This window comes from Heterocephalus glaber, unplaced genomic scaffold (genome assembly GCF_053883595.1).
Source record: "Heterocephalus glaber isolate CG9 unplaced genomic scaffold, H.glaber_assembly_v1.0 deba00000347, whole genome shotgun sequence".
In the NCBI taxonomy this organism is placed as follows: Eukaryota; Metazoa; Chordata; class Mammalia; order Rodentia; family Bathyergidae; genus Heterocephalus; species Heterocephalus glaber.
This window is the reverse complement of record NW_028258143.1, coordinates 42465921-42480233: the sequence shown is the minus strand read 5'-3', so window position 1 is coordinate 42480233 and position 14313 is coordinate 42465921. Positions and strand designations below refer to the sequence as shown.

The 14313-nt window shown below is 36.1% G+C and overlaps 1 protein-coding gene across 4 annotated transcripts in view; it reads left to right on the top strand.

Moving 5' to 3' along the window:
* The window catches only part of Ifih1 (interferon induced with helicase C domain 1), a 54896-nt gene that overhangs the window by 1785 nt on the left and 38798 nt on the right, over window positions 1–14313 (top strand). For all 4 annotated transcript variants that reach the window (XR_015446677.1, XM_004835855.4, XM_004835854.4 and 1 more), the window contains exon 2: window positions 7619–7787. Coding sequence is in view for 3 of the 4 variants with exons in the window: in XM_004835855.4 (XP_004835912.1) it covers window positions 7619–7787 (169 nt within the window). In the remaining variant the exon portion in view is untranslated. The remainder of the gene's footprint in view (window positions 1–7618; window positions 7788–14313) is intronic.

Here is a 14313-nt window from a genome sequence, read left to right as displayed (position 1 = left end):
TCATTCAGTTTTAAGTTTTAAAAGGCATTTAGACAGATTAAATCCATTGCTAAAAGTCAAAGCTTTGTCTATACTTTGTTGTGATTTTGACTTTATTTTTTTCATTTTGCTTCATCAATTGCACCAAGTGCAGGCAACGGATTGATTGGATATAGCCTGAGTTGATCTTCACTAACTGAAGTTTGGTCCTTTGTAGACTTGACAGGGCCTGTCCAAAGACCCAACTTGAATCCAATTGTGATGACCAGTTTTCCCAACAAGTAAATTACTTTACACTGTTGTCTGTAGCATTTATGTCATTTTGTGTATTGAGAACCAACTAGAACGCATTATAGTAGTCCAGCTGGATATGACAAATGTGTACATCACTGTGGCAGAATCTTAATTTGGAAGAAAGTATGCAGCCTACAAGCCAGCTGGAGAAGGAAGATGGCATTTCCAGCCACAGTAGCTGTTAGGAAGTCCAGAAGCAACAGAGTCCAGTAACACCACAAAGCTGTTTGTGTTTGGTGGGTATGATGTCCCGATTGCCAGCGAAACAGCACTTCTCCTTATTTACTCTAAATACTTCTGCCTATCAGCATCACTTTTGTCTTGCCTGGATTCAATTTTCGCCAGCTACATTTTATCCAAGTTCTTGATTCTGCCAGGCTTGGAGGCAGCTAGCAGTAATGCAAGGGATTTGACATAAAGAAGATAGAGAGTAAGGGGACTTTCATGTACTGAGAGCAGTAAAGGGCAAAGTAACTGTTTCTTCCCTTAGATTGATTCTGTAAAGAGGCCTTAGAAGAGTGAAGAGCTATGTATTTGAGGCTCTCTAAGGAACAATAGTGTCTCAGTAAGCAGCTAGTAATTTTTGTATGCATCATGTTATATTATCACTTCCAAAAGTAAGCTATGACAATAATAGAAAGGAAGCATTACTTTTGGGAGAATCTCTATTGATAAGAGGGTCATCGATGATATTTCTCTTATAGGATCACAGTATGAAGTGAAAATTCTAAGAATTTAAAACAGAGAGGCATGGATTTGAGGTCTCTTTGCTTCTTAATATAACTTCGGGAAGTTATTTAAGTTTATGGATGAAAATATACATCATAGTAATTTCTTTTCTCAGTATTTTAGTTAACATACAATGAAAATTAGTGATTTATAAAAAAGCTTTATAAGTAATAAAGAACTATTTTTATATGGTTACATTGACTTTTGTTATCACTCATCTGGTTCCATTTCCTTGTAAAGTTACAGTTTCAGGGCTTAAGTAAATCTTCCATGTAAAAATTTAGATCTGCATGTTAAATTCCCTGGGCTAAACTTGTTTGAAGGAAAAACTCTATCTTCAATATTTTAATCTCACAGAACCTAGCCAAAAGTAGGAGTAGATTTAGAACTTAATAAGTACTGATTATCTGAATTTATTTTCAAAAAATTATCTAGAATAAGAGTTGAAACACTTGATGTGTTGAATTGGCTTGCCAGAAATTGGGGAATAGAGGAATAATGGGCATTAGATTTACAAATTTGATTTTTCACAATTTAAAATTGATGTCAAAAGTTGGCCTTAGTGTAACTAATTGATCAAGTCTTCTAAAAATGTTCTTTTTTTTTTTATTTTTTCTGGTATCCCAGTAGACACTTTTTTTATTAGGTCCACTATTTTAGTTTAGCATTCCCACCCCTATCTGCCAGCCTCTGCCCCCAGTTACAGTATGACTTCTGAAAATCATCTGAGACTTCATTGTGTGTCCAATGAGTATTCAAAGAACATATTTAATTCATTGATTTATTAATTCATTTAGTTTGAGTTTTTGAGTGGCATCTTTGTGCCAGAGACCATGCTAGCTGTTGGGAAGATAAGACAAAAGTAGACATGGTCTGTGCTTTCCTGGAGCTTTTGTTACAGTGTTGATCAGAGTTCATTCTTCCAACCAATACTGTCTGTAGACATTATTCTAAATGCTAGGAACTCAGCAATAAATACAAGAGTCATTTTATAAATCATAGTAGGATGATTCTTAATGGTAAGGGGATTTCCCTGTTCTATCTTGCTTCTTTTAGGAGACTTAGTGACAACTTGACACATCCACTCCCTTAGACAGTCTTGAACTCTGGAATAGAAGTGATCATATAAGCGTTTCCATAGGGACTGAATAACAGTTTGAACAGATGAAGAGCGGCACATGTTTTACCCCTGGATTAAAACATTAAATACCTGTAGTCTTGATGCTCAATACACTTTCCATTTATATGGGAGAGCCAGAGTTATCAGGACTAGTCCAGCTAGAAACTGAGTACAATTCCAACATGAAGTTGAGAGTACAAGTAAGTCTCCCCTAGCTCATTGTATTGTTAGGGAAATTAGGAAGGACGTACATCTTGGAAGAAGTAAGGGGAGGAGGAGACAAGGTGAAGGGAGAGGTGGGGGAGGGGAAGGAAAGAGTGGGGAGGAGACAGGAAGCACAGGGAAAGAGAAAGAGGAGGGGGAGAAGGAAGAGAGAAGGAAAAAGAGAAAGGAGAAAGGAAAGGAGGAAAAGAATAGGAAGTGAGTTGTATCACTGACAATATTCCTTTCATTATGACATGAAAAAATGCTTTGTTTTTAACATGTAAATTTTGCTTGCTGATTTACTGTTACATAAGGGTTGAACTCAGCTAGACTCAAAAATCAGAATTATATTTAAATACAGTATCTGTCTAAGATCATCATAAGAGCTTAACGAAATGTTTAAATGAAAGCATTCTTATTAAAGTGTATAATTTTTTAGCAAGCTAGTATTTTATGAAAAATGTCATTGGTTTCTCCACTGATTTGTGTTGGAAAGAAGAAATACATCAAAGAATTTAACACATGAAAGCACTGAATTGTTTTGCTCACAAAGTCATTTGTATTCTATATTCCATAAATTAGTTAACAGTGTATCTAGACATTTTTAACTTGATTCCAAAGGAAGTTTTGAATTTTCTAGCACCAGAAATGGGAAGAACTAAAAAGATTTATTAAAAAATTCCAAATCTTGATAAGGCTACAAAACTGCACAGATATTATATGTGTAGGAGGTAATGGCAGTGTGATCCTCAAGTGCCTCAGCTCAGTAAGAGAAAGAACACTTTACAAGTATGATTCTCCAGTAAAAATCAACAGATTAATATTTGAAAACTTAGAGGATAAAATATGCTTAGATTTTTAATAAAAGCGTTCTTTACAATGTCCTATTCACCCTCTTTAGAAAAATTTTTTTTTCATTACTCCTCTTAGACATCTTTTAACCTGACTAAAGGATGGGATAATAAAAATAGGAGTGTTTTTAGTTAAAATAAGATGCTGAGGGCCTGGGATTTAGCTCAGTGGTGCTGCCGCCTGCCTAGCACGTGCAAGGTCCTGAGTTTGATCCCCAGTGCTAAAAATAAATAAATAAATAAAAATTAAAAATTAAAAAAGATGCTGAAATCAGTCATACTTATGTCTCTGGCAATCACTTCTCAGATTAGCAGATAATGAAGATTTATAAACATTACATTGCTGAAGTCAGAGTTAAAGTTGGGAAATGAGCATGCACCTGCTTAGAAAATGCTATGGAAAACATGGACCAAAATCACTTAAACTTTATTAAGTTTGGAGTCATTTTAACCACTACTTGCCAGAAAATAAACACAAAGTTGGAGATATTTATTAACTAAAATTATTGCTCAAGAAAGCAGAACTCAGCCTCTACAGCTTAGGATGAATTTCTACTTCTGCCACTGACTAATTGGAGATCTCAGAGATGTAATTAAATATCTCTATCTTGAACTTCTGATCTGCAAAAGGGAGTTTTGGTACCTCTTCCAGTGCTGCTGGATTAGTATATGCAGTATTTAGAACAGCATTCTTGTAACAAGACTAAAATATCTTTTGAGTAGAGATTTTATTGAACATGCTTCTTATATTAAGTAGCATTTGCTGGTGAAATGTTTGCAAAAGTAAATCATTTTCCCAGCCATCTTAATGATAGCTAATACAGTACTAAATTTGTGCCAGACATTGTTGCAATGCTAGCAAATCCCTGACATTAAAAGGTTTTGGAGTATGATCATAGGACTAGAAAATAGATACATTTTGTAAGAAAAAAGTTAACACAAATTACACATATGACTGGCAGAAGTTGAGAAGGAACATAAAGAATATCTAAGTCTTTATTTCTCATGTAGGATGCTGATTAGAAACACACAACATTGCTGAAAAATTGAGAAAATATGTGGATTCCCAATATAGGTAAAGGAAATCAGTGTCTCTTAGAAGTAGTTCCTAGACATAAACATTTTTAAAATCCCCACCAACTAGTCTAACATACAACAAGAATGAAGAAATTCTAGAATCTCTTTTCAGTTGTGTTGTTTTCCACATGGAGAAACTGAGGATCATGAAAATTACAGTGGACCCTCAAGTTACAACTGGCCTCACATATGAACAACTTGGGTTATGACTGGAAATTTAGTTTTACCTTATGACCAAAGTCTTGAGTTACAACCCAAATGCCATCCAATGCGCAATTGCGAACAAGACTCGTAACGCCAGAAAAGTGTATGTAAGTATAGGTAAGCGTTGGTCTGAGCCCAGTTTGTAGCCATGATTTCAGTAAGTGCTTTATATAATCACTATAATTACTGCTATCAAAATGGCTCCCTAAAAGCTAGAAAAGAAGCTAAGAAAGTAGGGAAGGTAAAAAAGCAATCATAATCAAAAAGAAGGAAATTGTGTGGGATTATGAGAGTGGTGTCCAAGTTACCGGTATCACTAATATTTATAGCCTGTCAAAATCCACCATCTCCACAATCTTATAGAGAAAAGATTTGTATAAGGAACCCAGTGTTGCTCAAGATGTTACTCAAATTAGTAAGTTACAATCTATAGTGTTAGATAATGTAGAAAGGCTGTTGTTAGTATAGATGAACAAAAGTCAGATGGCAGGTCATAGACTATCCGAGTCTCTGAGTCTATAATTTGTGAGAAAGCTGGGGCTATAAATTCAGATCTCATAAAGGCTAATCCATCAACCAGTGATAATGGTGAAATATTTCATGCCAGTAAGGGGTGGTTTTACAATTTTAAAGCTAGAAATGAGGTTCAGAGTGTAACTGAGCATGGTGAAGCAGCCAGTGTTGATAAAAGTGCTGCTGAAAAGTACATGCACCACTTTGAAACATTGACACAGAGAAGTGGCTTTTGCTCTCATCAAGTTTTCAACTATGATGAAACTGGCCTTTTCTGGAAGAAGATGCCCAGGAGACCATACATTACCCAGGAAGAGAAGAAAATGCCAGGCCATAAGCCTATGAAGGATAGGCTAATCTTATTGCTATGTGCCAATGCAAGTGGTGACCTCAAGATAAAGCCTCTCTTGGTTTATCTATCTGAGATCCCTCGAGTGTTAAGAAAACATAAGGTCATGAAGAATAGGCTATGGGTCATATGGAAATCTAGCACAAAAGCCTGGATAACAAGAATACTTTTTCTTGAGTGGATCAGGGAGGCTTTCTGTCCTACTGTTAAGAAACATCTAGAGTTCAAAGGGTTACCACTCAAGGCTCTCCTCATCATGGACAATGCTCCTGCTCACCCATGAGATTTGGAAGAAGAAATGGCTGAAGAATTCCCATAGCTCCCAGTCCAGTTCCTCCCATCTAATACATTTCCTTTACTTCAGCAGGATATAGGTAACTTTAAGAACCTATACAACAAGGAACTGTTCCTGAAGTTCTTCCAGATGGTCTCAGATACAGATTTAACCCTTAAAGAGTTATGAAAGGAACATTACAACATCCTTTCCTGTGTGGGGTTAATTGAAGAATCCTGGGCCAGTGTCTCTCTAAGGAAACTGAGATATGCCTGGAAGAAAGTGTGGCCTAAAATTATACAGGAGAGAGACTTTGCAGGCTGTGTAGAGGAGCCTGAGCCTTCAATTGACCCTGTGGCTGATGACATTGTCACAATAGTAGAGTCTACAGGCTTGCAGGTAGACAGTGGTGATGTTGAGGAACTGGTGGAGGAAAACTCAGAGGAATTGTCTACAGAGGAATTTCAACAACTTCTGGCTGAGCAAAAGAGAATGGCAGCCAAGGAGCTTTCTGAAGAGGAGAGGGAATATCAACAATCAGTGAAGCAAAGTTCTTCTGAAATAAAGGAAATTCTGAAAAACTGGACAGAGCTGCAAGCATTTATTTATACAGAAGACCCACCCAGACAGAGAAAAAGCCAGTCATTGTTTTCTCTTCCTTAATGACAATGTAATGTCATACTACAGAATAGTGTTAAAGAAAAGACAAAAACAGATAACCTTAGATCTGTTTTTAGTTCTGAAAAGATTGAGACCCAGTGAGCCAGAAGCAGGTCCTATTGGGCTCCAGACTCTCCCAAGGAGAGAAAGGACATGAGAGAGCCAGATTCCTGATGTTCTTATGTAAGGAGACTCTCCTTCCAAACAATAACCACCTTCCATTTCATCCTCCCTTTCTTTAAGCCAAAGACGTCAACTTGAATAGTGGCACAGTATGAAATTGTTGTTTTAGGTAAACTAGGCACATTTTATAACTTTTTGGTGAATACAGTAGGAAAATTACTGCTATTTCTGGTAAATTATTAACATTATGCAACCCTTTTTATTACGAAACTACTAGTTAAGGGGTGCTTTGGGAGGTTCAGGGTGCATTATGGGTATTTCCATTATTTCTTATGGGAAAAACATAGTCTTGACTTACAACCAACTTTAGTTACAACCAACCCTCATGAGTGAATTGACTTTTTAAGTCAAGGATCCACTGTAAATGACCTGGTCAATGCCACAAAAAGCTAATGATGTCCTAATTTCTTCTGGTACAATGTGGCTTATATTAGTTTTTTGTCCAGTTTGTTACACTTTTAGGATTTTGAAAGATGCACTGTGATAATGATTATAGAAATGATGTGTGTTTTAAGAAGTTTTGCTAGATTAATATAAAAGGGAATGCAAATAAAAACTAACAATTATAATCAATGCATATAAAAATGCTCCTCATAATTTAAAAAAGGAATAGAGAAATAAAATTTCTCGTAACATTAAATAAACAAAATTTGGGAAATTTTTATTATAGCAATAATAAATAATGCAATTATTAAATAGGCAAAATATAAATCTGTTTTAATAATATTTGCTTCATAAAGCTGATAGTAAATAAAGAGAAGTTAGAAAAGATATGTATGATTTTTCCATTTGTAAACTTCTTGGGTTAAAAAGAAATAGCAAGCCACAGATATACAGAAAAAAATGAGTGGAAAGAGACATAACATGACTACAGATTAAAGATCCTTTGTCTTGCAGCCCTTATTCAGAATGGCTGAGGTAAAACATTTACTTCCTAAATGTCAGGTTTGAATATCTCAATGGCTTTAAAAAATGGTGCATATTGAAAAAAATGATTAGTTCAAAGATGTCCTTTGCAGACAGACCCTAAAATTGCTACTAGTAGCATTGCTGTTTTCTTTAGTATTCAAATATAAACCTTTGTTATTATGCTTAACAGTTCAATTTTCATAAGGGATATTTTCTGTTTACACTTATTCATAAGACATTTCATCTTCAATTCAACTTTTCTCTTAAAATAGATTTCTGCTGCAGAAAATAATGGAAATGAATCAGGTGTGAGAGAGCTACTAAAAAGGATCATACAGAAGGAAAACTGGTTTTCTACATTTCTGCATATACTTCATCAAACAGGAAACAGTGCCCTTGCTCAAGTGTTAACAGGTGGTGATGACTCCAAAAGCAATGCAGGTATTTCTAATTTTACTAAGGCATTGAACATTTTTGCCTGGTGATTGATAGTTTAAAATGAAGCCTGTAAACATAGTACCAAATATCAAATTTTTAGAAACAAAATTTTATAATGAGAAGGGATTTGATAGATCATTTATTTTAATCACCTTTGCAAATGAAGAAGCTGATGACTGAAAAAAAATTAACTTGTCAGAGACTACAAAATTTAGCCAGCAATGCTAGGATATTGGCAGTTGACTTCTAGAATTAGAAGTCACCAACATTCTACTTTCAGTCTTATTTTGGAAACATGGTAACAGGCTGAAATTTTATGAAGATATTTTTAACATTACAAAAGACAAATAAATTAGAAAAAAATATTATAGTATTTATTGTAACTCTGCTTCACATTCTTCTGAATATTTTCATTAATTTTTAAAGCATTTGGTAAAGGGCTTATAATTGCCAAAATATTTCAAACTTACTTAATATGATTTTAAAATATTTAATAATAATAATAATAATAATACTATTTGTATCCCTTTTGCATATATTAGTTGTAAATCTAATTTAAACTGCCCCCTTAATTTTCAGAGCATGCTATGTTTTCAAAGCAATCATATATAAGGCAAATTCAAAGTTAATTGTTGACAAATTAATTATAAGTATTATAATCATTGTAAGCTTACTTCACTTCCCTTACCTTCAGTCAGTCATTCAGTCAGTCATTCAGTGAGCACATGCCAGGTGTTTTGCCACTTTTCTAAGTGCCAAGGATGTGATATTAAATGCAACTACAAAGTCCCTATTCCCATACACCATACCTTCTAGTGGAATGAGATTCACAGTAAATTTCTGAATTACAAATGCAATGTAAAGGCAGACAGTCATGATGGTATAAAAAAAATGTGAGCAGTGAACCAAAATAACTAAATTATTGAAGAAATACCACATTATGTTTCATGGTATATTATTTTATGAAATAGCTTATTTTTGTCCAATAATTTGAAATACAGAAATATATGAATGTATTTATTTTACTCATTTAACAGTGGTTCATTCAGCTTTCAAAAGTCAGATGTTAATTCTGTGGTATATCCACCCCAGCAAATTCTGTGTTTCTACTGTCATTACTTCTGTGGGTGTACATGTGTACCTATGTGTATATATGGAGAGAAAGAGACACAGAAAGGAGACAGAGACATTTGGAGACAGAGAGGGAGAAAGAGAAAGAGAGTCAGTCAAATATTTTACTATGAGGTATTAAGGTAAGAATTATAAAATAGCATTACTGAACCTATTGCAATTGGGCCAGGAGGAGTGTAGTATAGTCAAATGGCTGGGTGAGGTCACTCTCTTTACCTCTCCCATATGCTTTACCTCATCATATGCTTGAGGTCAACAAAAAGTGAAAAACTCAAAACATCATACAGCTGTCTTTTCTCTCTGGAATTATTGAAGAATTGGAGATCCCTAATCAACAATGGTCAATCCAGCTTTCAAAAGTCAGATAGAAATTCCATGATCTTTCTATCTTCAAGGTCCTGAGTTTCTTTTTTTTTTAATGAAGACATTTAAAAATGATTTTACTACATGGGAAATTCTCACAGTATTATTTTTGACACATAAAACACAAAAAACAACATTATAGAAAATATAACCACAAATTTCAATAAGAACATATAGAATAGATATATGTCTAGGAAAAGATTGATAAAAATTTAAGAAAATAAGAAGAGAACAATGTTATCTCCAAATTGTGTCACAATAGGTTATTTTTATTTTCTTGTTTTTTAATTAAATTCTTTTATTGGTACATTGTAGGTATACAACACAATTACATTTCTCATTGAGGATTGTACCTTTACATAATGCATCTTGGTTCTTCTTTTTTCCCCATTCCTAGCCCTCCCTTCACCCCCTCCACTCTTCCCTAGTTCAAAGACTTTATTTCCATTTTTTCCATTTCTCAGAATTTTTCCTTTCCCTTCTTTCCTTTCCCCTGCCCCTCCCACTACCCCTACCCCTTTGGACCTTTTCTTCCTATTTTGCATTATCGATTATTCATTCTAATCATTGGTACATTTTAAGTATACAATATAATGACATTCATCATTGGAAATTTGCACCTTTACGTAGTCTCTCTTGGTTCTTATTTTTCACCCTTGCCCAGCCCTCCCTTCAACCCCTCCAGTCCTCCCTATTTACAAAGATTTTGTTCCTGTTTTTCCATTTTCTCATATTAATCCCATTCCCTTCTATCCTTTCCCCTAGCCCTCCCCTTCCTTCCCCTTTGCCCCTTTTCTTCCTATTTCACATTACCTATTATACATTTAGTCCTTATTTACACTTTCAGTTTCTCACACCAGAGAAACTATTCGGTATTTATACATGTGTTTCCTATTTATTTCACTTAAGAGTATTGCCTCAATGTGCATCCACTTAGCTATAAATGTCTCTAATTTCTCATTTTTTATGGCTGAGTAGTACTCCATTTTATAAAAAACACATTTTCTTTATCCAGTCTCCAGTTGATGGGCATTTGGGCTGTTTCCAAGTTTCTAACTATCACTGTTTCCATTTATGCCACAAAGTGTAATGGTTGGTATAAAAATCACTTCTCATTAAGAACTGTTCTTGTTTCCCTTTGGTTCCCTAGAGAGGCCTCAATGGTGCCACTTACTTGCAACATCTAGATCACTTTTTCTTCCATGTATATATCATTTCCCAGGAATTATTCCACAGCGTAATTCCTATTGCCATTTGGCTATGTCTGAAGGAACTTGTAGTCAGAAATATGGGGCCAAATCTGTCTTACACACCTCAAAAATGAACCTGGAACCTAGTCTAGACCACCCCATCTCTTGATAAATGCCTTTTCAAGACTCCTGAGACCATTACCTCCTATTGACAAACATTCTAGGACTTGAATTTCAATGGAAAATGGCAATAGCCTAGATTTTGTTTGTTTGTTTCCTAGGAAATTTTGACCATTGTGTCAAGGAATGTTACAAAGGACACTTTTTCAGATCACAGTTACCTTGCTACACCCATCCTCTTAGAGAGTATCTAGCCATTTTATTTCAGTCCAGTGGGATAGTTGTTTAGAAAAGCATGTAGAAGGTCTGCTTCAAAGTATCTCCCACATCCTCCTGACATAGACCCATATGTGGCAGTATTTCTTGCTAAGATTCGTTTTTTCTTTTTGGTGCTGCTGAGGATCAAACAAAGAGCCTTCTGCAAGCTAGACACGCACTCTACCACTGAGCTAAATACCTAGCCCACTAAGATATTTTAAAGTTTCACTTTATTAGGTGCCTTGTGGATGTTTGGTCTAATTTTTTCAAATCATATTTTTTTTTAAAACAAAAACAGTCTGGGGAGAGTATATCTAGTAAATCCAAGATAATGTCAGTTTTTCAACAGAACTTATTATACATATATAATATCTTCATGCCTTCCTTAGTACTTTCCTTCTATGCCATAACTTGATATTGTGATTATGTGTGAGTCTATTTAAGAATGGCTTTGAGACTAATTTATCGTGACTCCCCCAACCTAACCAGATCTACTATTTGGCCAAAACCAAGAACCTTCTAAAGATAGGAAGAAAAAAAACAGCACCAATTACCCATCTTCTTTTTTTCCCCCCTTCCTGGTCTGCAGCAGTGTCCTCTTGAAGGGAATGATGATGGATGCTGACTCAGATATTTAGCCTGTTATTCAGACAGTGGATGCAGCAGAAATGAGTCTCTAGGCTTCCCTTGAAGGTTGAGTGGAAAATGCCAAACCCAATGGGTTCTCCTACCACCACTACATCCATTCAGACTTGGTCTTGACCAACTCATTCTTTATGAGTTTCCTTTTCATTTCCTCAGAAAACCCAATCAGGAGAGTCAGGAATGTAAATACTGAGTATTTTTCTGGCAGGCCTTGATGACAGGAGCAAATTTAGCTGTGGCTGTTTTCTTGTGAGAAGATAAAGCACTGAAAGTCGAGCTACAATGAGCGAAGCTGTGATCCCTCATAGTGTACAGGTTGAAACCTTAACCCTCAGTGTGGCTAAATCTGGAGATAAAGAATTAAGAAGTGATTGAGGTTAAATGAGGTCATAAGGGTGAGGCTCTCATACAATAGAACTGTGCCCTTGTAGGAAGAACAAGAGGAAGGAGATCTCAGTTTCCCATCACGGGATAATACAGGGAGAAGGCGGCCATCTGCAACGCAAGAAAATGACACCTATAGGTCTGCTGACCCCTTGATCTTGGATGTCCAGTCTCCAAGACTGTGAGAAAATTTGTTGTTTAAGGCACCCAGTCCATGCTATTTTGTTCTCATAACTTGAGCTAACTAATATAGATTTTGGTAGCAAATATGATCCTGCTAAAATACATAAAGTGACTTTAGAACTGGGTAATGGATAGAAAGTGGAAGAGTTTTGAGGTGAATGCTAGCAATATAGGTTTTACAGGTGATTCTGGTTAGTTCTTAGAAATAAGGAATGTTATTGGTAACTGGAAGAAAGATGATCGTTGTAAAATGGCAGAGAACTTAATAAAAGAATGTTCTAATATTTGTAGAAGGTAGATATTATGAGTGATGAAATTGGATACAGTATCCAGCAGAAAAGATTTTAAACAAAACGTTGAAGGAGTGTTTTTGTTTCTCTCGACTGCTTATGATAAAAGTCAAAAGAAGACACTGTGAGCTAAAGAAGCAATTGTCAACCCCAAAAGGACCAGAATTTGAAGAATTAAAAAATTCTCAGCCCACCCATAGTACGGAAAATTAAGATGGTGTGTTCTACAGAACATTACTGTGTAACTAGACAAATACTGCACTCGATATTGTTTATAAAGAGATTATGGATGTGACTTGTGTACTTCCTCATTTCAGCAGAAGCCAAGGATAAATGTATCATTATGCCAGCAAAGACACTGTCAGTTTGTTCTAAAGGAGACAAAGAAAACAGAATGAAATGAAGAAAGACTGTCACACGTCTATTGAAGCGATTTGACTGTGAATAGGTGCTGTTCCTAAGGAAAGGACAGAGTAACCCCAAAAGCAATTCAGAGTTCATCAGGGTTGCCAGTCCCACCATGGCCCAGGCAGCAGAGCTTTGTCCTCCTTGATTTCAAAGGATGCAGCTACGTGTTTGGTTTGGATGATGTGTCTCGGAGGTAGAGGTACTTCGTAGGCTGCTGCAAGGGCAAGATTCTCAGAGAGCAAAAAGGGCCTGGTGTGATTCTGTCACCCCACTGGGCCCAGAGGGCAGAGTATCAAACCAGAGAATTATTCTGTTTACAGTTTTATTTGTTTGTTTTTTCTTTTCTTTTGGTTCAGTTTGATTTGGTTCTTTGCTTGGGTTTGGTTTTGTTTTGAAACAGGGTCTCACTTGTAGTACAGGCTGGCCTTGAACTCACTATGTAGCCCAGGCTGATTTCCAACTCACAGTGATTCTCCTGCCTCACCCTCCTGAATGCCGGCCTTACAGGAGTGTGCCACCTCTCCTGGCTTGTTTTGGTTTTTTAAGATAGGGTCTCATTGTGTAGTTTTGGCTGGCCTTGAACTCACTATGTACCCCAGGGTGGTCTCTAACTTGCAGAAATTCTGCTTCAGCCTCCCAAATGCTGGGATTACACGGGAGTGGCACCAGGCCCAGCCATTTTTTTGTTTGTTTGGCTGCTTTTTTTTGATGGGGCTGAGTTCAAAGAATTATTTTTTGAGCTTTAAAAGCTGATAGAATTTGTCTTGCTAGGTTTTAGACTTGCTTAAGACAAATCTCTTCTTTCTTTTCTATATACAGTATATATATTTTAGAATGTGTGTAGTCTAGCCTGCACCACAATTACATTTGGAATCATGTAACTTGCTTCATGAGTTTGGAGCTGGAAGAGAATTTACCTGAAGCTGAATCATATCTAGAGTCTTACTCAGATCTAATTTAGGTACTATTTAGATAGACTTTGGACTTAGACTTTACATTCTGATTCTAGAATGAGTTAAGACATTTAAAGCTTTTAGACAGATAAATGTGTTTCATGTGCAATGAGGATATATTATGGAAGAAAGTGTAGGCTCCCAAAGTCATAAATTGGAACCTTAACCCCTAATATAGCTGTACCTGGAGATAGTGTGTTTAGGGGTAATTAAGGTGAAAAGAAGTCATAAAGTTGAGCCCCTATGTCAGTATAACTGTGGTCTCACAAGAAGAGGAGGGAAGAGAAGCAACTCTTTTTCTCTTCATCATGTGAGGACAGTGTGAAGGCAGCTGAGAGCATTCCACAGAGAGCCCTGAGAAGCAGATTTTCTATTGTTTTAATAACTCTGTGGTATGTTGTTTAGCCACCGAAACAAACAGCTATAGGAGCCTGACTCCTTGGGCCCATTGACTCCTAGCTCCTCCTCTGGATTTGTGACCTCTGGCCAAGTACAGGACCTCACTTTACTTGTCTGTGAAATGAGGCTCATAATATCGCTTATGGCCTAGATTTATTGTGAACATTAAGTGACTTGATAAATGTAAAGTGCTTTATGATAAGTA